Source organism: Nomia melanderi, chromosome 14, assembly GCF_051020985.1.
Source record: "Nomia melanderi isolate GNS246 chromosome 14, iyNomMela1, whole genome shotgun sequence".
NCBI lineage: Eukaryota > Metazoa > Arthropoda > Insecta > Hymenoptera > Halictidae > Nomia > Nomia melanderi.
The window spans coordinates 12,382,496-12,410,390 of NC_135012.1; the positions used below are offsets into that span (position 1 = coordinate 12,382,496).

At 38.6% G+C, this 27,895-nt stretch overlaps 1 protein-coding gene across 2 annotated transcripts in view; it reads left to right on the plus strand.

The window, feature by feature from the left end:
- The window catches only part of LOC116429047 (furin-like protease 1), a 312,518-nt gene that overhangs the window by 247,471 nt on the left and 37,152 nt on the right, over positions 1–27,895 (plus strand). For both annotated transcript variants that reach the window (XM_031981433.2, XM_031981432.2), the window contains exons 3-10: positions 10,696–10,914; positions 11,724–11,852; positions 15,366–15,531; positions 16,886–17,058; positions 24,998–25,415; positions 25,635–25,752; positions 26,055–26,136; positions 26,802–27,012. In XM_031981433.2, coding sequence (XP_031837293.1) covers positions 10,696–10,914; positions 11,724–11,852; positions 15,366–15,531; positions 16,886–17,058; positions 24,998–25,415; positions 25,635–25,752; positions 26,055–26,136; positions 26,802–27,012 — 1,516 coding nt within the window. The remainder of the gene's footprint in view (positions 1–10,695; positions 10,915–11,723; positions 11,853–15,365; positions 15,532–16,885; positions 17,059–24,997; positions 25,416–25,634; positions 25,753–26,054; positions 26,137–26,801; positions 27,013–27,895) is intronic.

Below are 27,895 nucleotides of genomic sequence, written 5' to 3' on the forward strand. Positions count from 1 at the left end.
TATTTTGATTTTGTTTTCGTGAACAGTGGATTAGTTTCTTGCTTTTGTAATTCAAAATCGTCAATGTATTAGCAGACAAAATTACTGTTTCTTCTTATGCGTAGTGATTCAATGTTTAGAAAATCATTTTTTTTTCCGTATCATTTCACTTTGACGAATAAATAATTTTGTCGTTTAAAAAAGAAAGCAATAATATTTTATCTCTCGAAAATTTCCCTATTCCTATTCTTCGCAAGGAACTGATTAGGTTCTTACACATAAAATTGAATGTTACTGTCTCCTTGACAAAATAATAATTTCATGATTATAAAAAAAAGTAATATCTAATTCTTCTCATGTGAGAGGGCTATAAATAAATTAAGAAACCCGCCGTGATATCGAAGGTCCTCGTAATCACGGAAATAGAACGTGGAAGCAACTAATCAGTGTCGGTATACAGAGCCGCAAATCGCATAAGCGAGAAAGCTGCTTCCTAATCAATTAGCTCTATCGAAATCAGCATCGATCGGTGTACGTGAAATACGCTTATCTACAAGGAATTCTAAGCTCGACCGTTCAACGGGGACATCGGTTAGCAATTAATTACGACTCCGCTATCCTGCACCTCCTCAAAAATTCCATACCACTATCTCTCTTCAGTATTTGCAACTTCCACGCTCTTCAAGTTACGTGTGAGAATATTAATTCCAGAATTTGTATAATTATGAAAAAATCATGTAAACAGACTTGTAATAAATAAATTTATATTTAGTTTTTTCCGTCCCGAGGAAACTCGTCGTTATTTCGCCGACCTAAACTCGGTGCAAGTGGAGTGAAGGGTCTTCAAACTTCACATTATTATTCATTCACCGCTAATTTAGTAATTAAGAGTTTAGTGCAGTTTAATGAGGTTGTTTGTTTAATTTCCCTCGTTTTCCCTGTTCGACGTCGAACCCGAAGTCCTTTGATAAAACAATGAAATTTTTATTTTCTTCCAGTTCACGAATTAATCTTTAAAAATTGATGTTTACGTATAAATTTACATTCTACGTCTATAGTATAATTAGAGAATAGAATCAGTGAAATAATTATGATACATTTGACTTCAAAATATATTTCTAACTATACGTGAATGATTAGTATATTTTAACACGTTAAGCGCCATGTCAGTCACCGGTGACTGAATGACTAAGAACCAATCGCAACATACAAGACAACCGATGTGAAAAAAATGTTTAACAACGCAACTAAGTTGATAATAGTGTAACGCAAACAATTCATAATCGTTCCTGCTTTCCTTTGCTACAAAAGACGAACTCTATGGGAAAACGCTTAAGATTTTCGTGGCGCTTGACGCGTTAAATCAGCAAGATGCACAAGAATTTCATCGATGAAGATTCTCTGTCGCAGGACGTACATGGATAACGACGGGTCATCATCGATCATGCCTCGCGATTCATATCTCTGGAAAACAGTTTGCGGTCTCGTACACAAACGCGGGACGCGAAGTTTCAGACATCCTTTCGAAGTTTCGATTTAGTTCGAAGAGGCGACGTCGCGGCATCCCGGCGGTTAATTGCAAATTCAGCAATCACCGCTCGCACATGACTTTCCAGATCGCGCGAGCTAACACAAGACTGTCCTTAATGAATCGGTTTTGGTACGGTGCCATCGACGTCGTAATCGATCAATGGGCGAACGCTGCGTCGCAACTCAAACTCCACGTCGGAGTTATAGTAATGGAAATCAAATCAGATACCGGGAATCTTAATCGCCCTGGCAATTCCTGTATAGACGCATCACTGCTAAAATATTTTTCCCCGTCTATTCGTGGAAATTTTATTTCGAACTTTTAACCGACGACGAAAGAAATTGTAGCTTCTAGTAGATTTCTACTTCTTTTATGAAATTCTTGAAGATTGCGAGAAATCTGTTTTTTATTCAATATTAATTAGGGGGCGAAAAATAATAATTGATCTTTCTCTGTGTTCATAGAACGGATCGCTTTTGTTATTGTTTATTTAGAAATATTAAACCGTTACTAGCAAAATATTTGCTTCGAATTCTTTATTGAAATGGGATTTTGAATTTTTGATAAAAAAACAGACTATGACTTTCACGTACTTCTGTTCAAAATTAATTAGGGATGCCAATTCATCACTTTCTGTCTTCACGAAATGATTTGCTTCTATTACTGTTTATTCATTCAATATTCATAAAATTTCGATAATACAACTATTTCGAGAAAGTTCGCTTTGCTATATAATATAAGAAATTTCAACAACATTTCCACGCATAGTCTCTTCATTCGATAAAGAAGCAAGCGTTTACTATTATTCAGGCAGAAAATTTGTCTGAACCGATCAACCACCGGTGCTTTTATTTTAACCATCAAAGTATTTTCATTCGGTGGTTCAAGAAACGTTTCTCTCAAGAGTTCCACGTTTAATCCGCTAGGAGACGCGTCTATATCGTTCGGAAAAGCAATTCTTTCGGTTTACTATTTGCCTCATTCGTTTCGTGGGCATAATCAAAAATCCAGTGTGCGATAAACCAGGATAAACACCGGGATCTCGTTACGGGCAAAGATTCCAATTTATGCGGGAGCGTCGTGTAAACGCTTCGCAATTACGTGCGCCGTTCGCTCGTGTCGCGTCGTCGACTCGCAAAGCGGAATTTATCGGGGAATACCGTCGTGAGAGTTCTGCACCGAGCGTAAGCCAAACCGGCTGATGAATCAGATCGATCAGTGTCTGCGTATGTTGGGCCAGATATCGAAGATGAACTCGCCCCGCGGAACTAAAGCAATCTCCGATTGGATTCCGAAATGTCCTACGGTGCCGTAAGTTTCGCCGGATTTTAACTCTTCGCGTACGAGCTGATTGTATTATCACCGGATACCGCACCGGATTCCGCGAATAGATCGGAGCTTCCGGATCGACCTTTTAATTTTTACGCTGGAACCAGTTGATTCGGCGGCGTTAACGAGCGTTTATTCGTCGCGTTAATAGTTTCTTCTTATTAATTATACAACACTTGTCACTGCTCTTAATTTAAAAGCAATATATAATATTAAAAGCAATAATACAAAATTTGTCACTGGTTGCTTCTATCGCTACTCGACATTAATTAACCCTCTGCCTTAACGCGTCAGACTCGTGGCGAAGGTTTTAAATAGAATTTAACGAACATGAATATTACTCGTTTCGAATTGGAATTAAATATTATTCTGTTATCAGTTATTACATTTTGGAGCAAAGAGAATGTACCTATAATTTGTCTCTTGCTCGATAAATTATTAACGACGAAGTAAAATTTCTATTTCAACTTTATTAGATTTCATTCGAAAGAAATTATTATACATATCATTTAAAATCAACATTAACGTTTATTCATTATGCCAATCGAGTTTGCATCGATTCGCGAATTCGATCGTTATTTCTAAACTAAATTCACCAGTAAAATTTACAGAGCTACATTCATATTCTACCCCATCAAATCAAAAATTCCAGTAACCTCTTACACAATCTTTCACCTCATTTAAATTAATCATGTCGTAACAATCCAATACTTCGTCCATAAACTCCGCTAAAGTTAGAACAGTATCGAACCCATAAATCACTGCGCAGAATCACGATCTTCGAAGAATCGAACGGACAATTAACCTCAGAAACAGCGAATCCTCCGCGTTTTTCCGCTCCCTGATTAATGTAGAGTACCGAGAAGAAAAAAAAAATTACGTGCGAAGATTGAGAGAAACATTGAAAAGCGAGGGAAATTGAAAAGAAGCAAGAAGACGCGCGGTCCTCGTCCTTGGTCGCATCGACGAGTAGTTACGGGAGACGCTCGCGATTTTCCTGCGGAAGGTACACCTACAGGCCCATTCTTATCGGGAGGCATCATCGATGTCCCGACTTATTGTAATACTCTAGAGACCTCTCGACGAAACTCTGCAATTAAAAACAGATTTGCTTGACAATGAATCGACTGCCGGAGGGACAAGATCAAATACGATATTGTACGGCTTCTTAACAAGTCTCTTCAGCATCCACGAGGAGGTATCAGGTTTCTTGTTAATTACGTAATAATTGCCCACTCTCTTTGGCTGTATACAATTTTTACTCTTTAGAATTCCCACCAACGGAAAAGATTATTTTCCTGTGACTTCTTCCCGTATGAATAAACTTTTATGCCTTATCAAACTAAGCTGTCAGTGAATTTTGTATATTTGAGGCGGGACAAACGAGCAAAGAGTTATAGATGTTCGAAAAGAATTTTTTGAAAAGTTTGTTAATCGAAGAATCATTTTTCTCATAATCGGAGGAGAAAGGACACAGTAGATTTTACGCATTTATAAGGCCCCGAAATGTATAAGATAAAATGAGACAAACGATTTTACTGAAGTCTAATATGGTTTTAAATTAGCATTGTAACAGCGAAAACCTATGATGCAGGAAATAAATTTCTAGCCAATCCTAGAATTTTCACTAGTTAACTCGTACATTTCTATTTACATAAAAATCTAATATAGAATAACACTTCATTTGATTCTCGTGAATTGAGTACCAAAAGTACTCCGCTAAATAAAAGGACTGTCTTCACGATAGGTGCCTTCAAAAGCGAACCCGACGCTGCGAAAGAGCGGAGAGCCACGCTTGCAATTTAACAATGCGAAGGAGAGGAAGAGCGTTTCGAGAAAGAATTTCCGGGGCCAGGTATTTTCGCATGGGAAAGCCGGATTGCGGGGAACAAAGCTTCTCGTAAAACAGAAATCTTCCGAGATGAATATATTAAATAAACCTTTGAAGATCTCTTTCCCGCGACGTGTAATAAACAGGTCGACGATCGAGCAACTTTCAAACTACGTATTCGATCACGGACTATCCGATTCCGAATTAGTAAGAAACTATGGGTCGCGTACAAAATTATCTATTAAGAAACAAACGTCTCCAAGATCAATGAAAACATATTGCAGTGAAATGACACGTTCTACAAAATCGAGTTTCTCGAAGTCTTTGAATGAATCTAACGAAGTTGCCAAAAATGGACGAAAGATAGATACGAGTAACGATCGAAATTACGTGGAAGGTTTGAATTCCGAATGCTTCCGGTTGAAGTATAAAATATCTTCGTTACGTGTGACTAAAGCTGCGAGGTACTACAGTCAAGACACGGTGTATAGACACAGCGGCGATGAATCACCAAAGGATCCTAAACAACGGGAACGCTTTTCTAAGCAAGAGCAACGTCAGTCCGCAAACTGTGGACGGAGTGAATCACGGGAAGCGGCGCGAGGGCTGGAGCCATCGAATTGTTCAAATAAACCTGAGAGCTGTTCTCAACAACAAGATTCTCTAGAGCGTAATAATAGTCGAGCGTCGGAATCTTGTAAGCAGCAAGAACACACTCCTAAACAACGCCGTTATCAAGTGACGCGACATAATTACAAGGATTCATCGAGCCACTGTGATCAGCGTGAAGAGGTGTCCGAACAAAAACAATATTACGATTCTAGGGAACAGCAGGATTCTGTGGGATACGGGTACGATGAATCACCGAAGTCTTCGAAGCGACAGGAGTATGGATCTCAGGAGCGGCCATCGCGATCTGCACAATGCAAGTATAATGAGCCATCAGAGTTATCAATGCAACAGGAACACAACGGAGAACAATATCAGTCGACTACATCTTGCTACGCTCAATCGTATGAAGATCCAATTCAAGAACATCACTTTCAAAATCAGCAACGGCAGAAACTGTATCATTGTCGTCATCAACAACAACAAGAGCAACGGCAACAATGTTATCGAGAGCAACATGAACGTGAACCGAAATATTTAGAATGTCAAAGTCATTATACTTATCAGCAACAGCAATTACGTCATGATTATGAAGAACAACAACAGCAGCAGCAGCAGCAACAACATCACCCACTAGATGATCGTGATCAACAGTATCATCATCATTATCATGAGAAACAGCAGCAGCATCAATATCAACCACAACATCATCACGATCAACAACAACAACAACAACATCAGAACTATGAACAACAGCAACAACGACAACATCATCACGATCAACAGCAACAACAATATCCAGAAGAGACATATTCTTATCAACGTCAACAAAATCAACCTCACCAACTTCCAAAGTATACTGATTCCTCACTGTCTTCGAACCAACAAAAATGTCATTCCTCAAATCAGCAGTCTATTTGCAGCAAATCAGCAACAAATGTCAAACAACAAAACAACGCATCGAATCGTCCGCAATGTTCACATACAGTATTCAATGTCAGAAAACCTCCAGCGTCTATGAATCAAGGCAAAGCCTCGTGTGATCAACAAAAATCTCAATCTCTCCTAGATAAAGTAGCTAAACTGTGCGGTTTGAATCTCAATGAAGCATCGCCCGAAGAATGTAAATCCCATTGTTCCAACTTAAAAAAATGTTCCTCGATAATAGGTCTGATTTCTCGCGTATGGAAGAGCAAATCTCTCCAAACCCGCAAACCAGAAAATTCCGAATGTTCGCAACATTGTGATCCAACGTCAGAATTAGAGAACGAAGCGCAATCATACTTGCTCCCTCCTAGTCCTAATCACTGGTCCGAGAAAAATCAAGCGAAAATCAGCCGCCACGTTACCGTACACGGCACTGAAGTTTTCATTCCCTACGAGAGATCGATCAAACCAAGGCCAAAGCTCCGACCGCCAGCAAGAAAGATCCTCTTGAAAGATCTAATACAACACCCAAAACAATCTCCACTCTCGGAGACCCAGCCAAACCCCAACCTAAACTGCCATAACTCCAAGGAAGCATGGCAGACACCGTCTTCCTCGAGCTCGCGTGTCGTCAGCTTCGACGACAAAAAGAAGCAGAGCTTCCAGCTGCCGTTAGGAGCTAAAACAAGTGAAGAGCTTATCGGCAGAGCGAGTTTCGCTGCGCTGGGTAGCAGTTCTTACCGGAAGCCATCTGGCTCGTTCAACATCGACGACGTCGGCGAGGCCAGGCCGAACGTGTCCTCTTTGAAATACCGTCTGATCAAGTGTCCCGCGATGAAGCAAATGTGGCGGCAAGCTGAACGCAAGCTTCCCGATGTCTCCGTGAAACCTTTCGAGATGTCTCGACCATTTCTAGTCACTCGTCAGAAGATGAGTTGCTATAAAGGAACCGGCGAATGGAAGAAACAAAAGTATCCAGTTCGACTGAGGATTTACAAGTCAAAGGACAGTTTGGATCCCTGTTTGCCGGCGATGGCGGAGGTCAGAGGGGATCGCGGCCGCGTAGACGCGGTACCAGCGCCGAGATTCAAATCGACCGCCGGATATTGAAATGTCCCTGTTCGCCGCCGCCGAGAAAGACAATCGAAAGTCTGCCCGCGCAAATGAAGGGGGGCGTCGCGTGTGGACGAAGACTGATGGGGGCGAAGACGTGTTTACCGTGCCCCGACCACCGAATCCTTCGATTATTCAAATTACTCGGTCGCGCGTAAACGATTGCGTCAACCGGAATGATGCGCGTCTGCCGGCTGATCGGGATGGAGAGGTCGGGAGTTCAGGGGTAGAGAGTTCTTGGTGAAAGAAGGAGAACGTTGATGAATACATGTTGGAAAATTGATATTTTTGAAATTGCAATGAGTTTTTTGATTTGGAATACTGCTTCTTTTTCTGACTCCAAGATTTATAGCGAAAGGTTTTTGATGTACACTTGACACTCTTGTATCGCAAGAAACAAAGTCTATTATAATAAAGTTAATATAGTTCAGTTGAAATGATACTCTTTGAAGTCTACCGTGAAAATAAGAGTCGCGAAATTGATGTATTTCAATTGGAACTTCCTATATTGTATTACTATGAGTTCTACTAGTTTACATCTTCGACCTATTTTCGCGTGAGTGCTTTATTGCGCGCAGCATGTTCTTTTTGCGAACTAGATGAGTAAGTAGTATCGTAAAAAAGAGGATGAAAAAGGAGACGGTAAAGGGTATTTCACGAAAACCGCGAAGGAATTACAGGTTTCCGCGATGTGCTCCGATTATTCCTTGTCTAATTGTATTTTTCCCTCGGCAACTGCCACTGTAATTTAATTTCCCGCTTGGTAATATTAAAATCAACAAGCAGATAGAACGAAGCACCCGCCACAGACGAATTTTATTGTTCGCGGAGCCCGGTTTTTGCGGCGATTCTGACGTAAACGCGGGTTATCTCTTCAACCTCGCGCTGCAAAACAATTCGTACAGGAAGGCACGAGAGAATTTCGCCGTCCGCGGGGCCGTAATATCAAGAAAAATGTATCAGTGATTTATATAAACTTACCACCGCACAATACTGTACACCGCGTAATAAAGACATTTTATTTACAAATAAATGTGCTCGTTTAATAAAGTTAACAAAATATCTCAGTCAAAGAGACACATTAATTTTGCTAAAGGTACTATTCGAATATTCCATGAAGAATTCTGCGAGATTTATTCTCGAGAGGAACATAAATTTCAAGCTTTTATTTTCGTCTAATCACGCTTGCTTCTTTTTTGCAAGAACGGGACAGTCCCTCGGCGCGCACGCTTCGTCTCATTCTTCCGTACACTGGAAAATAATTTAAAATGCAAGATACCGTATCTTACTCGCGGGACCAAACAGACGTGTAACTCGAAAAAAATGTACCGTAGTTTGTCATAAGGGGAGGAACGGTAAGAAGCTCGCGCCTAACAGCTGTTTTCCAACTTCTCGCATTTATCATTACTCCTTCGGCGTATATTTTCAGTTCTGCGTATCGCCGCGCCGTAGAACAAACTTGTGCATCAAGTAATGTTATTTTACGAGGCGTGTACCGCTTCGTCTCGATCTAGAAGCGACGGGACTTCTTTCTTTAATGAAAAACCATGCAAAGCGCGCGAAGTTTCTGTCGGAAATTCTTGCTTCGGGTAAATCCTTATCATTCATTTTCCTGCGACGTTTCGGCCATTATCTGAAACTGTTCTCTAAGAAGAGATTCGAGAATTGTTCTTTTAAATTCGGCGATTATTATGCTTCAACTGTTAATCACGAGTAAATTATACTATCTTTTGCTTGAGATTTGACATTTTATTTTTACCAGGATACATTTAGTGTTCCGAATCGCGCCAGAATTATGCAGTGCAAGCGATAAATGAAGAAATTAATGTAGCAAATCTGAAGTTCTTAGTTCCTGCTTCGTTCAATGAATTGCTGTTCCGTTTGGAATTGTATTTCACGAAGTTTTCAGTTTCCGTGCCATTAAATACGCTACTACGATTTTATTGGACTTTTATGGCTCCTGATTCAGCAGTCGACGTGTTAAATATTTGCTATTCACTATTGTTTCTGTATTTTGTGTCCTTTATATCACTGTCTACATTATTATATTATTATATTACTATATTATTATATTATCATTATGACTATCATACGTATCATCTAATTTAAGCTCGGTAATATTTGTCCTTCCTTCGAGTGATTTTTTTCAACTTTAAATGTCCACGTTATAAACGCAGTTTTTTCCACATTCCGAGTGCGTGATGCTTGGAGAGAGACCTCGCATTAAAAATGCAAATGTTGACGTTCACGGACGACATTTCATATCATATCCCATATTAAAAACACAAACACAATTAACGAAACGCGGGGACATGGAAGTGGCTGCGTGAATGTTCCCCGTGGCACCGAAATGTCACGACGATTCAGCGAAATTAGAAGACGCGCAGAGATTCGTGCCGCGTTTCAGCCGCAAAACTAGGCGGAGTAAATCTTGGCAAATATTATTTCAACGACTAGAAATACAAGCCACGCGACTCCGTGTAAATTACAGCGTGGAACGCTCGCGAGTATAAAGACCGACAAAATTTATGCACCGTGGAGCACCAGACAGCTCGCGATTTTGTAACAATATCGCGCAATAACCTTTAACCTCTTTGCTACGCCCTATAACCGGGCATACTTATTTAACTTCAATTTCATTGCAATAGTTATGTATTTTAGCAATTTCGTTCTGTGATTATTCATAATATCATAATCACGTTATACGCGAAGCACAAATTTAATGTTTCTCAAATGATTTCGTCTAAATTAGTAAAACGTCGCGTTAAACTGTATCTAGATTAAGTCATTTAAATGGAAGTATACAAGCTTATACTAACGTTAACAACAATTTTTGTAGTTTTAAGAAAGAAAGTAAAACCTACGTTACGTTGGAATAAACAGAATTATTTTACTTTTTTACAACCGCTCTCAAAATTACATTACGCGTTTATTCTGAATCTTCCATAGAAATAACAGAATTGCATCGTTTTATTTCAACGTAGAACAGAAAAATAATATGCAAGTAGATTAAATCTTATGATGAATATTTAATTTAAAGTATCAAGCTTTCCACGTAAGACAAGAGGTTAACACGTTAAGCGCCATGTCAATCACCGGTGACTGACGCTTCTGAATGACTAAAAAAGAAATAAAAATGTTTAACAACGCAACTAAGTTGATAACAGTGTAACGCGAACGTTGCAACACCGAACGATTCATAATTATTCCTGCTTTCCTTCGCTACAAAAGACAAACTATGGGAAAACGCTTAAGATTTGCATGGCGCTTAACGTGTTAAGGGTTGAAATTGATTTATCCGCTCTAAGCGATATCGATCAACATACTTCTAGGCGAAAATTCGTTAACCGATCGGCGAATCTTCTTTCTGTTGCAGATAGTCGACGACTGGTACCACATGGTGCACACGTCGGTGGTGAAGAGGTCGGCGGAGCCGCATCTAGGGATTCACGGGAGGCTGCTACAGGACCGCAGGGTGCGCCGGGCCGAGCAACAGCGTGTTAAATCGCGAACGAAACGGGATCTGATCAAACGTGGTCCGTCCAATCTCCACACGATCCTGAACGACGAGAGGTGGTCACAGATGTGGTACTTGGTTAGTTAATTTCGATTTTCTGCTGTCTAACCGGCGAACGTTTAAGGGGAACCGAGGTCGAAGTCCGTTCTTACGGGAACGTTACAAAACCTAATCTTTGCTTAACACGTTCAGTGCGGCGCCGATTTTGCTATACTTTCAGGCGGCAGCGCGTGAGCATTCGATGCCGAACGCTAAACTAGACCGCGCGATATGGCGCAACAGATTCCTTTTTTTCACTGTCTCTTTTGTCGTTCGCACTGTGACATTGGTGCAGGCAATGCAATGTATACGATGTATAAACATAAGATAACGGGGTGGGGAAGAGAGACAAAAGTGCGAACACCAAGAAACGATCAGTCTGAAAAAGCCACGGGAGTACGCTAAATTTTAACATAAATTTTTTAATTGTCATATGCGTTTACTGCATTGTTTCTAATTCAATAGGCGTTCACTCGTATATGTAGGAAATAAAACGGAAAAAAATGTAATGTTAATGAGAAATATATATGTAACGTAATATAATGAATTAATCAGTACAATTGTAATTTGAGTAATTCAATAGTTTCTATAATTGCGTTTCTATAATTGCATTCCTATAACTGCATCAGTCGAAATTTAGATACATCTCTACTATATAATTTTCATGAAAATTAATAGTCGTCTAATTGGCGAATTTCTAGCGTTGAAATTACATCTTTTTTCTATTTCAATCGTCACTTTATTTTTGGTTCGGAAGAGATAAGTCGTGTTTGAAATATCGATGTATAGAAAGAACAATTATGTCGTGGCGTTATAATAGAAACGTAAATATTGACGGGTCGTTTCAGAATAGGGGGAATGGATTGGACATGAACGTGCAGGAAGCTTGGGCCGAAGGAATTACGGGGAACGGGGTCGTGGTCACGATTCTTGACGACGGATTGGAAAAGGATCATCCGGATCTCTGCAAAAATTATGTAAGTTTCTTTATTTATCGTCAAACATTCTTGATCGTCGGAAGCTCTCGCCGGAAGCTTCAGCTGCGCTCTCAATATAAGAACAAAGAGAAACACCTGAAAATTTTATTCGAAATAATAAACTTACAACTTCGTATATTTAATTCTGGAAAACTTCCTTTTATTTCCTGTCACTAATAATTATATCACAGAACTGACTGGCTTCTTGATGTCAAACAGAGACAACGGTAGAAAGTCAATTTTTAAATTAGGATAATAAGTTGATACCAAACAGTATGAAACAAGAATCAATCAGTGATTTAAATCAGTTTACATGTACAAGACACAATGGTCGTAACAACCATCATATCAATATATATCAATTATTGTATAATTCATATTATAGATTTTTTAATTCGACTCAATTTAACTTGATGCGGCAATATCAAACATGATATCGTATAACATGTAATGGTTATATTAGCAAGCTTGTTCATTGAAAATGACAAATGGCATTCTGCAATTGTTAATTAGAATTCACTGAATTATTTCAACTTCGATTGTTTATTAAATTAATTTTTGCGTCTTAATCGTCGTTAGTATTCTGTTTTCAAGTTCTACCGATTGCCTCAGATTTAATTTAAATCTAATAAATTGTCGCAAAGCCGATCCGCGGATTCATGAATTTGCTTGACGCAAAGGCTTAAGTCGCAATGGTTTGCATCGAGATATCGAAGTTACTAGGGAATTCGAAGTCAGATAGCGAGTCGAGTGGCAGTCTTGAGCCGCGCCCGAACCGTTTGTTTACTAGTGGGTGGCCGGAGTTAATAAGGCAACCGCAGAGAAATGCGTACCGAGTTCTACAGGGTGTTCAAGAAATTATGGTACAACCGATGTAACATAGCAAGTGCTTGTATCAAAGAGAAACAATAATTTACAACAGATCTATTACTTTAAACGAGTAACATTATAATACAGAAAATAATATTGATAATATAATGAAAGAGGACAGTAGTTGAAAATTATTTTACAAGATATTTCGTTTCTGGAAATAAATGAATTTAAAAGTTTCTCAGACTCGTTTCATTCTAAATTAAAATTGGCTAACGTGTCTGGCCCTGTTTCAACGTTTCCACTTCTTGTGAACGTTAATTTTCAGGATAATCATATTTCTTTAATTGCTTATATTGGAAAGCAAGGTTTAACCAAAAAATTATTGCACGTATTCGGTTTACATTCGTGTATTGATTCATTGGATGCAAGATTGCAACACAATTTCTGGAATATCCTGTACGAGTTCGCAGTAGATATGGACGTCCATGATCAGACACGGGTTGCTGCCCGATATTGATCTAAACGAGATACACACCGACCGCCTATACGGCTGGTTCTAATAGAAGCCACTAGTAGCAGATCGAAAATATTGCAATCGATGCAAAGTTTGCTGCATTTAGAAGTTTCAAGTCGAATATTTGTGCACGTATCGAACTGGTAAGTTTGAAATAAGTAACGAGGATGAAAATTGCTCGTACTTTCGAATTGGTTTTCTTGAAACTATTGTTTTTTAAGTTATGGAATTGTCAGCATTCTTATAAACATATTAACCTCGACTGTTTGAAAATATTATCAAAAAGGTAGTATATTCAAGTATGGATTATGAGTTATTAATTATTCGTAACTAATTGGAATAGTTATTACCTAAAGTGCACATTTATAAAATACACTTTATTCGAATTTGTTTGTATAGTTTAGTAATGTAAATTGGCAGAATTCAGTAGAAAAAGAAAATAATAAATTAAAGCATTATGGTAAACGATTGAAATGCTATATTAAGTAAATAATACTTACTGAAGCTTATTTGTATAATTGAATAATACAATCATATGGAATATAAATATAAACGTATTTTAGAATTAATTAAATCTTCGGTACCTTAGACCATTTATTCACGTTTTATGTGAAACAAACAAATATATATAAAAATAGGTAGTACAAATAGTTGAATGTTCTTATAGAGCTAAAAAATATATAATGATTCCTCTGAAGATTAAGTTTCAATAACGACTGTCTTGCGTGTCTGACCATTGCCTACTATATCTACTTACAGAGAATGAAAGTACCCTCTCCTGCTTACGTATGATTTATTTCTATTTATTTCTTAACAATACCGTCAATCCTTATGAAATTAACGTAGAACAATAACAATCTTAATAAAAGTGTTATATTTTCATATCACTTAACACTTAACATCCACAAAGATTTTTTATTTTCACTTTTGTACGAAAAGTAATTGTTAAATATTTTCAAACATTAGGTAGTAATTACCAGATTTATTTTTCTTTAATATACTCGATAACGTTTGTAGACAAATTCAACGGAATTACTAATTGTTTATTGCCTTCATTTATTTCTCATTTTTGAACGAGAAACTCATTAGTCTTTGAGGAGAGCTACCTAAAATAATATTATTCGAGTGTCAATAAATTAGAGTCTCGCGTATACTCGTTTTATTGTGCCGTTACGGCCAGTATAATTTTCTGCGGCATCTCGACCGAATATTAGAATCGTTTAAACGTTCGGACACAATTTCGTAGGGACGGGCTCGGGGCCGTGACATCGGTCCGAGAACTTTCAAACAATCTCTTGTAAACCGCCCGAAGGAAAATGTAATTAAATCGAAACCAGTAGGAAATCGATATTCCCTGCGAGCTCTGTAAAATTGTAGTCGAGGTGTAGTCGCTAATTCGAAAGCTAGTTCGCTCGATATTAATTCGCCGATTTTATTCTTTCACTTTTCCATACCGACCAAACGAAGAATTCTAACCTCAAATTATCGCTCATTTAAGAAATCCAATAATGCAATTACATAATTTAAATTATTGTAATTAATACGGCACTGTAATCGTTGCTCCTTTGAAACTGACTAAATACTAAATTACATCGTGTCAATAAGATCGTAATTTTAATTCCAACAGTTGCAGAATTTCTAAGTGGCAGGCACTCTTACAATATAAATTGAGAAAATTATTGTAAATATTATTTAGCTATCGTTTGAAAAACACTTTTCCCTCCAAACAAATGTACATAACTTGCCCTTTAACACGCTGCCATTTTTACACTTTCATAACTTTGCAAGAAAAGGGAATCAAACGTGAATAAGAGAAATAAAATTTAATTTTTCAATTTCCACTTGTTTCAACTTATGTAACCTTTTAAAGAATCTATTTAAACCGCAACTATTTATTCAAGCACCTCATACTTTATTGGAACAGTGAGAAAAGAAAATTCCATTCGTATAAACTCATTAAATTAAGAAAGAAAGAATAAAAATACAAACAGTGCCATACCCGTATTGTAATAATTTAAGCTACATGCATTTTCCAAATCCTCTTATCTTTTCACATACTGAGATACGTAGTAAGAATTATTCGTTATCGAAGGCAATTATTCGCGATGCGTTATTCGGTAACAATGTTGCCACAAAAAGGATAATACCGCAAGGGTCTTGTAATAAAAGTCGAACTGTCGTTCCAGGACCCACAAGCCAGTTACGATGTTAACAATCACGACGAAGATCCGATGCCGAGATACGATCTTTTGGACAGCAATCGACATGGTACCAGATGTGCCGGCGAAGTGGCTGCCACTGCTAATAATTCCATCTGCGCAGTCGGTGTTGCGTTCGGAGCCGGTATTGGGGGTAAGTCTGTGTGCAGAACCCAGTTCAACCCCTTCGAGCAGAACAAAACTCGTAACGGTGGTGGTGAAAAAAAATCTACAGCCCACTGAAACCTTGAAACTTGACTTACTTTTATACCTTCGAGACTCCTTCATCGCGCAACGGCGACTAAAGTAAATTTATGTTTCGTTTTTCGTGTAAATCTGATTCTTTCGACAAACAAGAAAAGTTTCTTTTCTGGAAACGTTGAAGAAAACGTTGAAAGATAATATGAATGCGACAGACCCTATCGTTACATTTCTATTATTTAAATCATTATATTATAAATAAACTTTGTAAAACTTTACACAATTTTAAATCATTTTCTCGGAAAATTCTTTATACAAATTTTACTCTTTAAAGTTTCACCTCTTTTACATTACCTCATATACCGGATCATCGTTGCAATGATCATTTCGACATCGATAACGCGTGTTCACTGGCGAAGCAACTCTGTTAGCAAATCCGTTGAAGGAATAATTACCTACACCGAGGAAGGCCGCGCACATATGTCGCGAATTTAACAAGATTTGCTGGCGGATTGTCACAGGGACCTAAATTGGAAGGTCGAAATTAGCCTCGATTCCGTAATTGCGAGGAAGTTCAAAACTGTAATCGACACACTAACCAGTAGTGACCGCTAGTTAGAAACCATATTTACTACACACAGAGCACCGGGAACTAAATACGAGCGTACCCAGAGGCAATAAGTACCAAGTGTTTCAATTCCAGTTTTAAGTGCAGTCACCGGGCGCGCTTTAAACTTTTCATCGATAACTATGGGAATTATCCGCAACATGGACTAAACAACACATAATTCATCGTAACACTATATTTCGAAGCAAGTTACAAATTAATTATTCGTTTTACTTTCGTCAAACCTGTAGCCCCCTTGGTGTCACGATTATCAAAATCACAGAAATCAAAATTTTTATGTATACATGGTAGTTTCGCGTTAATATACCGCAGAAGTAAATAACGAAATTATTAAGAAATACAGAATGTTAATTTTTCATATAAAAGCTTAAGGACACATTAAAAATATCATATGACAGTACTCAGTATCAATGTGTAAATATCTCTCGATATTTTTAACTTATTTCCTTTAGAAGCACCTAGTGTTCGTTCGCGCATAGTAGAATCGATAAATAAACATTCCTACATCTATAAAGATATATTCTCATACTATAATTTGGTAATAAAATATGAAAGGAAAGTGTATCTTGAAGTATAACCAGTGTACTATGTAGAAATCGAAATAAACTTTTTTACATTTTTCCGTAGCGTAACCTTTCAGCTGTTAAGGGTTAAATATGTTTCATTGAATTTTCTCCAGGAGTAAGGATGTTAGACGGAGACGTGACGGACGCCGTCGAAGCGAGATCCCTTAGCCTAAATCCCCAGCACATCGACATTTACAGTGCCTCCTGGGGGCCGGACGATGACGGTAAAACGGTTGATGGCCCCGGCGAACTTGCCACCAGAGCTTTCATCGAAGGAATCACGAAGGTCCGTAAACAAATTTTATTATCCCTGTTCGTAAATCAATAATAGCCTGTACAGCCACGAGCGAATGTCATTACTGTATATATTAATATTAAAGTACAATCCTGGACAAAACGATAGTATGTACAGTGGGCCGCATTAATATTCGGACACCATGGTACTTGAAGAACTTTCGTTCTATATCTTCGCTGTTTGTGAAATTAATAAATTCGTTGTTTTCTAACAAGTCGGAACATTTATCTTAGATACTACGAACATAATTATTGTTCATATAATTTATATATTTTTCTTGTTTATCAGTATTGAATGAAATAATGTCTACTTTGGCGACTGTCCTTATTGATCTTCCAAGTAGAGTTTTACAAATAAGTTTCTTAATAAATTTTTCAATGTCCACGTTACATTGAAACGTGCTCAATAGTTCTCCTTCAAATAATAATTACTCAAAGTTTTTATTAATATTATTTCAGAGAATATGTTATTTCATGGTTACAATCGCTATTACTATTGAACAGGTACTCAGCTCTCCATAATATAATAACACTTAATAAATTATCTGCGTTCTGACTCTGTTCAACCAATTCCTTTCTCTTTAGCTTTTCGTTCGAATATACAGGTGCATTCGGCCCGCGGTACACGAGTATACACTCTATTATTTGATTCCATTGTGAGCGTTATCAGAGATTTCTGAAATGAAATTCCAGAATTAACAGGTTAATGGATTAATTCCACGGTGGGTTTCAACGAAATTGTCCCACTCCGTTCCTTTGAACTAGAAATTCTCAAATTTGCGTTCGTTCCTTTTTTCGGCGCAGCGGGACAATAACCTATTGTTGACACGGTCGGTGCGCGCCTAATTAAAAGTCCCGTCCCGTAGATACAACTTCTGAGAAACCGTTGCTGTCAAGCTCCCCGGCGATAAGAGTAATCTGCACACTTGCGCACAATGGGCCACCGCGCATCCCAGCTGTAGCCTACTTCCATTTGCGATAGACTCCGCCGCGCCTTCTCCGATCACCTGTCACGTCTACCTTAAGGGCTCCTCCGCCGTGACAACTTGAAAAATTCGATTTCTGTTTCACCGTATTATCGCGGTGCGGTAATTGTTGGGAAACATAGTTTCACGATTATTCGAAGTGACCGCCATGAGTGGGAACAACAGAATATATGTTCTTTTATTTCGCTATAAGTTCTTACTTCTTTATCGAGTGCATTGGTATGGTGTAACACGTGTTTAGTAATCCGCGCCAAGAACGTCATTATATATGAGTGTTGCTTGTAACTGTTGTAATAACTCAATATTATATTATATTTGTAGAAACTGTTCCAATCCATAAGTGTACCCAAATAAAACAGTAATGAATCTTGAAATTTGAATTTCGAAGTAATTTACGAAACAACGGAGCAGTACAAATTAAGAATAATGATTGAGGTCATAAAGAGACGAGGGAGTTCTGAAATTTGAAAAACGAAACATGGAAAATTGTCGAATTTCATCAATTTTGCGCAGCATTTTATTATTTAAACAAGGTGACAATAGAAGGTGACAATAGAAAATGAAAATAAAATAAAATGAAAGTAGAATGATAAATATCTATGTTTCAAATTACGTTCATAAATACTATGACAATTTCAAAGGTTAGAATTCTTCTGCATTTCCGAACAGTACGACATCTAGAAATTAGGATACCGATGGAATTTGGGTCACCATTATCCGCGCGCATGCTCTGGCAAATGTGAAAAGCACGAATATGGTGTCTGTGCTTCAGCATACGTGCCATTTGGAACATTTTAAAATTAAAACTCGAAAGGCAGAAGTAAAATATAAGAGTGATATACTCGGAAACGCAAGGTGCGACTGAAATTCCGAAATCAGAGGAATGAAAAATGGTGAATCTTTATTTCTTATATCGTATCGTTTCGGAATCAGAATTCTAAAAGATGTGTTCTAAAACAGATGAAATACAAATTTTTACGAAATTCTATTTCGTTGAATATTATTCTAACTCATTGGAATCGTTAATGTGAGAAATAGAATTCTTTTCTGCTTTGGTTTGGTGATTCTTGGCGTAAAAAGATGAATCTGCTCGAAAATTTGCGGTCCAATAATTATTCCGGGGGACGGATCATCGTACGAGAAATTTTTATTCGCCGTTTCCGTTTTACTTTTTCGTGTTGAATCACCTCTTCTCCGTTTGTACCACGATTTCCGGAACGCCCTGTGTAGTGCACCGCTCAATATCATTGCGTTGCGTAATCCGCCTTACAACCCGATAAATTCGTTCAAAATGGCGACATTACCGTATCTCAAAATATTGATGTCTTTCTCAGCGTATCAATAGTATCTGGCCTGTTTAAATAAAAGCTCGGAAAACTATTGCTTACTTGAACAATTGTATTTTCGGTCTAAGCACATAATGTTATTTAGTATTTGTTTCTTTTTCGTTACTTGGTTCATTCGGAATTTATGCATTTACAGTATACATTAGTTCCCAAAGTGTAATGAAAAAACATTTTAGCAGAATCTTTATGGAATATCTGTTTCAATTTAAATTCTGGAAACTTCTGTAGAATTCTCTTTTTCATAAAACATTGTCGGAAAGTCTGTAAACATAAACATTCATAACGTAGACATTGATATTATGCTCATAACATGGTCCAGTAAATTTTTACGCTGAAAATGTCATTTCACCCTATTTTCCATTTTTTTAGCAATCCGATAATCATTTGTAAAATAAAAGCAAAACACAATAATTATTTTAATTACTTCAAAGAAGGATGACATTAACGGTATTATTGATAACAATTATTCAAATCATTATCCTCGTTTTCTTGCCGTTGCAATTATCTTTACTCGTTAATTTCATTATTATAATATTCACGAAAATCGTAACACGTTGTTACAACGCGAGCGGTTAAAGCTGCGGGACCCGTCCGCGAGGTTTTCGCCGGGAAAAAATCCGAGAAGTTCGTTACTCCATTTGTACTACCAGACGAGAAGCGAAAGAGAAAGAGGAAAAAAATGGAGGGGGGAAAGGGAAACGAAGGAGGAAAGGAAAACGTCTCGTCTGACCGTCCGCGATAAGATCGGAAGAGCCGTTTCCCGGAATGAAATTCCCAGAAATGTATCACCTAAAAGCAGCGCCCGGGGATCTTTCCGCGGGGACGACAATGGAAAGGCAGCGACCTCATTGTTATCCCGATGTATATGCCTAGCAGTCGCTCGGAAGCAATCCTCTTCGATTGCGTTCGCTAGACGACAGACGGGCGCGGGGGTGTTGCTTTATCTCCGTTCTCAGACTCGGCGAACACGTCTGGCTCGGCCTCGGTCCCGGCGAACCGAGAAACCGATCATTAACCCTTTAACCCCCTGCCGTACATTTTCCCCGTAATTATGCTCGCAACACTTGTTCCGCTGTCAATAATTCGCGACGAAACGGAGGATCGTTGTGACCGTCGCCAGCGCTTCACTTCGAAGTTAACGCGTCGACTGCCACAAACTATCAGCGTTTGTGGCAGAGATAAAAAGAAACGATTATTAATTATTTGCTGCAATTCTTACTTATTTTTCAACTGTGGTCGACAACTTTGTCAGTGATAATTTATCGAAGAGAAAAATTCAAGTACAAACAGAATAGGGTGTATATTAACAGTTACAGCTGCAAATTTCTCTATTTACTACTTTATTCATTCGATCATGTACTTACTTATATAGTCGATAATCGTATAATTACCCACTGCAATGTGTGCAGTTGAAAATATGTACGCGCAAAGTTTAATACAGGATTCTTCTTCGAAATTCACGTAAAACGGAGATTCCGTTATAGAACAAAACGGCCACTCGCTTGATGAGGGTTAAGGTCGCAAATACGGCGGCGTACTGAACGGAACGCGGTTGAACGAGAACGAAACACCCTCGTTTGGGAACCGATGCGCGTTGTCGGCCTCGCGAGAACAATTATTTTCTTCGGCTTTCGTTCCGCGCGGCGATCGTGGATTGAGGTTTTCGCGTCATTCCGCTCCGCGTTCCAGCAACTGTTCCCGCTGGGGATTTCTTTGCCGGTCGATGGCTGCGCGGCGGCCATATTTCTTCGTGAGTTTCGCGCGAATCTTTTTTCTATTGATTCGAAGCTTAGGGAGATCTGGATCGGATCGAGCAATAGCGCCCCAGGCGATCTCTATCGTTGGATTTTCCGCCCGTCCACTGTTCCTCCGGTGTTCTGGGCGACCTAGTTTTTTCGGGCATTAAACTTGTTTTTAGTTTATTCGGTTAACATGAACGTAGGACTCGGATTTCCCGATAAATGAATTCACTTTTTGGTTTCTATGGTCGTGTATAAAATAACGAACGGATTGTTTGTGGGTTTAGGGAGATTGTTTTTAACGCGATACGCTGTTGCGGCTTTAGACGATGGAGTAGATTAATAACAACGCACAAAACCAGGCGAAGCGCATTTTATTTCGAATCATAGCAGAGGTTCGTATTTTCAAGGTGTGGATAAATTTTTCCAGTGTTTTTATCGTGAAACGAATATACGTAGAATGTTCATTAAAATGTACGAGTCACATTCTCGTAGAAATATTAACATAATACTGAAAATAACTTTAAAAGAGGTTCTCTCGCTTTCAATGACAGAATAACTGATCCAAACATCCATTATTTCCAAAAACACCACTAATAATCCTTTAAACTTCTACAAGAAACATTATCACCCGAAAAGTGTCATTAACGAATCAAAGTATCGCCCGAAACATTATTATTTTGCGATTCTTCTTAAATACAATAGTTTTCTGGTAATTTATCATAAGTATCAACGGCAGCTGCTACTGCGTATCCAGAAGAGCTTTATTTATATAACAAAGATGGTTCAGCTGGGGTTGTTTCAGACTTTTGCTCTACAATTGTAAAATTCATATATACACGGATTATACACTGCGAATTTCACATTGCGCGTTCCTTTCATGTCACCGAAAAAAACAGTGAAACAATGAGTGTATCGAAGATCCCTCACAAATCTACCGTTCGAAACAAAAGAAAGTAACACGCGCGCGTCGCGAAGGTAACGCGAGGAGAAACAGAGGAGAAGGAAGAAGAAGCGTCCCCGGTGACAGTTAATTGGCGTTGCCCGGAGAAAAAGTCAGGAGTCCCGATAATTATCCGGGCAATCGAATGGTGATTCTTTGACGGGCCGACGGAACGGTCGTTGCCCGTGACAACCATAATTCGATTACGGCCGCGGAACGGGTCGGAAGTTCTTCAGCCCCCCCGGATCCGGCTTAACAGACTCCGGCGCGGTCGGGGTCAGTTCTCAGAAAGTTTCTAATTGGCTGCTTTCAGACGGACTGTCCCCGCGACGCCGCGCACCTGCACGCATTACCATTTTAACCTTCCTCGCGGAACGCCGGCCGTAAGTCATATGCAAATTTCGGATGGGTACTTTCGCCGCGGGAACTCGTTAAAACGGCTGCCGGAAAATAGAATTCACCGGACCAGAATTTCCAAAGCTTGGGCTAACGTTCACGACGGTAACGCGCGAGCAATTAGCCACGCCATTCGGCTCTCGTACGGAGGATAGTGATTAAGTAACCGTAATTTTCTTCGATGCCGGGGCACGATGGTCGCCGTGATATCGACGTATGCTGTCGACAAGATGTCTCGGGTATTTTTATTATCGATATGTGTTTCATTTGAAATCTGTAAATAAGTATTAAAATTCATTACTACTGATACTGATTTCTCGTCGATTTAGGTGACCTTAAAACATGTGGAAGACTTGATTCCGAACTTTTTTCCTATAATCTAATTTCCTATATTGTAATACAGATACAAAGAATACGAATCTATCAGTTTGAGTGTTCTTTTAAAATTAAACATATGTTACGGTTTATGATAATAGTGGAATGTAGAATAATTTTATTATATTTATAATTTTGTTCACCTTTTCACAGGATAAACTTTCTGGATACACAGAGATCATTTAAACCCGTTAGATCGAAATGACTGATGAAAATGATGACTTGAAAAAACTAATTCAATTCTTCTCTATCGCATGATAGATTGTTAAATGTTGAACGTTGCTGATAAACGGATACGTTAAGACAACGAATAAAAGAAATTCGATTAAAAAAATACTGAAAATAATTGTTAACATAGTAGGAATATAAAATTAGTCCGAGGATATTGAAAGGCCTAAGGCATCGAATTCCTGGGAAACTTTGGTCAAACATTTCCTATAAACTGAATTAAATGGAATCTTTGATTTACGTTTCGTCGGCCGAAAGTTCCACTGTCTATCCCGTTTTCGTTTTCCGCGTTCCAAATTTTCTTATAACTTTACAAGATAAACAATTATATTCCCCCGAAGCTGAATAGCGTTAAGCAAACAGCAATAAATTTTATCTGCAGCGAATGCAAACTCGAAAGGAAAACATTGACGAAGCTTATATTGCAACTTAACTTGGCCCAATAAAATTCCTCCTGGCCGCACCGTCACTTCATTCTAATAAATTAAATAGATTCGGTAAATATTTAATTTCTACGGTACAGTTGGCATGGTCGAAAAGCATCCGACCGAATGCTGACTCGCCGAAGGGGAATAAACAAGGAACTTTTTTCTGCTTCGTGATGTAATGTCCCAGTTTTTTCAAGCATAAATCGAAAAGATAGAAAAATGTTTAAAAGGAAACAAGCGTAAGTGGATTATTTTATTTTACTTCCATTTATTCTTTGGAATATTTTATGTTATATTATTCGTTTTATTCGACGATTCTTCCTCTTACTACTTTAGTTCTGTATTTTTAACAATTTTCAAAGAATCCGTCGCACGGATGAATTAGCATTTTTAAGTTATTTTTTCAACTTCAGGACTTTAAATGCTAACGGGACTTCCACGGAAGTCAGATATCCGTGTTCTTACCGTTATAACAATACTGCTCGCGACCGTCGCCATCGCAAAATGTGAATTCATCTTTCCAGTATAATTACTGTTACTTCTGCATTTAAAGCACTACTTCCCGATACAACATTAATCGTTACATATTCATAAAGCGACTTTCCGCCTGCGGCGACTCGACGGGTACCCCATATATGCTAAATACTTTAATATTTCCAAGATACACTTCAGCGAAATCGTTGCTGCGGTGTGCATTCAATTTCGGATTACGCTACTTGAACAAATGTTGCATATTCGATAAACTATGGCTTCATCGATTAGGTTGTCTTATTAGTTAATGAATCGTTATTGACAATTTCGACGTATTGTCTTAACTTTTAATTCGTTTCTCGTGAATACAATCATTTGTTGTTACTAGAGTTCTTGTTTCTTTAATCGAATAAAAAGTGTAATATAATTTCTCGATTGTGTCTGGCCAATGCTCAGTATTTCTACTTAATGTAACTGGCTTTTCAATTGAAAGCTTTCTATATCTCTCACTCGATGGTATAGATTCCATTTCTCGATCAAATTACAAACTGAAACTTCCCCAAAATGTAACTTACATTGCTCTACCATGTAACTCCAAAATATGAACTGAGACTTCCCTAAAATGTAACTTGCATCACTGGATACCCTAACACAAAATATGTGAAACTTTCTCGAATTAATGAAACTTACATTATTCTACCATATTACCCGAATATTTCAACTGAAACTTCCTTGAATTAATAAAATTTACATTAATCTACCGCATTACCTCAAAACAGGGATTAAAACTTCCCTAAAATATAACTTACATCACTCGATCATCCCCTAACACAAAATATGAACTGAAACTTCCTCGACTTAATATAACTTACACGCCTCTATCTATCTACGAGCGTATTCCTCCTTCCTCGTTAATCCAATTAACTAATTCCCAGTTAGCGACGCACCACTCTAGCGACGTCACATCAAAGATGTGACAAAGCGGTCGATTCATCGGGCTGCCTTGCTTTGATCGACAGGGTCGTCACGGGAAGGGATCGATCTTCGTCTGGGCGTCGGGCAACGGCGGCAAGGACCACGACAACTGCAACTGCGACGGTTATACGAACAGCATCTGGACGCTGTCCATCAGCAGCGCAACGGAGAACGGCCAAGTGCCCTGGTACAGCGAGGCGTGTTCCTCGACCCTGGCGACCACCTACAGTTCCGGTTCAGCGGGGGAGAAACAAGTGGTGACCACCGACCTGCATAACCATTGCACCAGCAGTCACACGGGCACGTCCGCGTCGGCGCCCCTCGCGGCCGGCATTTGCGCCCTTGCCCTCGAGGCCAACAAAGATCTGACCTGGAGGGACATGCAGCACATCGTCGTGCGAACCGCGAAACCCGCGAACCTGAAGGCGCCGGACTGGGTGACAAACGGCGTCGGAAGGAACGGTAAGTTACGACGACGCGTACTTAACACGTTAAGCGACACGAAAGTCTTAAGCGTTTTCCCGTAGAGTTTGTCTTTTGCAGCAAAGAAAAGGAATACTTATGAATTATTCGGCGTTGCAACGTTTGCGTTACACTGTTATCAACTTAGGCCCTCATTTTTTCTATTCTGTTGGTCGTCGCCTCCATTATATTTCAATATTTTCTCATTGTTTGTTGTAGTGAGCCACAGTTTCGGTTACGGACTGATGGACGCCGCAGCCATGGTACGTTTAGCTAGAAGATGGCGGACGGTGCCTGAGCAACACAGGTGCGAAGTTTCGGCACCACATATGGGCAGGTAAATTTATTTCCACGTTAAGATGTTGTTATATTCAAATTATCGTACAGGTATTTCTCGTCGTTAATCAAGCAAACGTGACGAATATAGAGAAAAACTGGAATGTTACTAGAGAATCGCTAAAAAACATAAAAATTTCCTTTAACGATAGATTAATTAAATTATAGAGCTTTAAGTTCTTATAAGAAACACAGTAAATTATCTTGCGTATATAAATTACCAGATTGATCGTTTCAAAATGTACTCGTGATATTTCGTGTCCCAGTTTCATGACTGACCTGAATATCGTGTGTATATTGTAGGCCGATACCACCGAACAACAAGTTAACTCTGGAATTGAACGTCAAGGAGTGTACCGGTGTTAATTTTCTCGAGCACGTGCAGGTAAGTACCGTGTCACTCAGGTAAGCTGCAGGTTAATAGTTTTCCCCTTGATAGCTTACGATCACGAACACGTAAAAACGTGATTGTAAATGAAAAATTTCTTACGCAACGTTCCGCGAAAGATTTTTAATCGAAAAGAAGTCTTTTTCATATTGAAAACGATATTAACTATATTATTGAAAAATGATCGAGAAATTATCTTTTCTTCAATCACGATACTGAATCTGTCAATAAGTCCCTTAAAATATGATATTTTCTCCAATTTTCTACAATCTACATATAAACTGAAAATTCGTTTCCTTTAAAAAAGAAAATTTTCCTTTCCATTTCCAAGTAATGCTCTAAAATATCTATACATTACTATGCGTTTAAATTTATCATCATTTGTCAGCATTAAAAAAGTAACGTTCATTTATAAAATACAAAATCAATACAGTCGCGAAGATGTATTTAATGTCAAAACAATCCATTTTATCGAAGCGGGGCGCTAAAGTGGAGGATATTTTCAACAATATATATCTTCTAGCATGTACACGTGTCGTTTCTGTAGAATTGCACGCTACAAAGGCTCCCGATACAAAATTGACACGTCCTGACAGCCGGAGAACGCGGAAGAATTTACCTTTTCACGTGTAACTCGTGTATTATTCGTGTGTGTGTCGCAGGCGAAGGTATCTCTGATGGCGACGAGAAGAGGGGATCTTCAGATACAGCTAACATCTCCACAGGGCACCAAAAGCACCCTGCTCGCGAAAAGGCCACACGACATCTCGAAAGCCGGTTTCAATCAATGGCCATTTATGTCGGTTCACACTTGGGGCGAAAGGCCACACGGCACGTGGAAACTTGAAATCCACAATGAGGGTCGATATCAAGGTGAGTCCATTGTATAGATCTTTTTGTTCTATTCTTTCCTTCGCGTACAGTGTTTCCAAAGTAGCAATAAGATCGTCTTATCGCACTTCGTCCGGATAAAAATATCACGCCGCGATTGAGCATTACTCGAATTATTTCAAATAAATATTTGTGGCGATTAACTGAAGAATCTCTTGTTAGCGAAACACTTTACGATGGTAATAAAAATTGTTATTTTCAGGTAATCTATCTAGTAATTCAGATCATTCGTTCGAACAATTCACTGGAATACCTCGTCTCTATGTATCCCGGTAATTTCTTCGAACGATTTATCCTTGTGTATTCCAGAAATACGTTTAAATAGTTCATTCTCATACATTCTAATAATTCACTTGAATATTCCATTTTCATTTAAACGGACAACACATTCTCGTATATTTTAATAAAACGTGTTTATTTATTCGAATCGTCGAGCCATATTTATCGGAACAACTCGGTGAAATAATTCATCTTTACTTGATACATTAATTCAACCGAATAACTCGTATTTATTTATTTACTTAAATAGTTCATTGGAAACATTCATATTTCTTTGTTCGAATAATATATTCAAGTAACAGTGAAATTAGCAAGATCCATGGAAATTTATGGAACTACAGTGTCAACGTGTAAATCGTCTTTTCATTTTACTAATCATTAAATCGTTAAGATAATCACTGCACGAAGAGGGATGTGATGCAATTGGTACGTAACTCAGAACAATCTTGATTCGGGGATGCACGGGTCAAGGTTGTTTCGAACGTATGACGTATGGCAGACACGTGAGAAGTATCACTTTCCGATCTGCAGTCCCAGCTCAGAATCCATCGCAGCTTCCATGTTGGGGTCCATGGTCCACGTACCG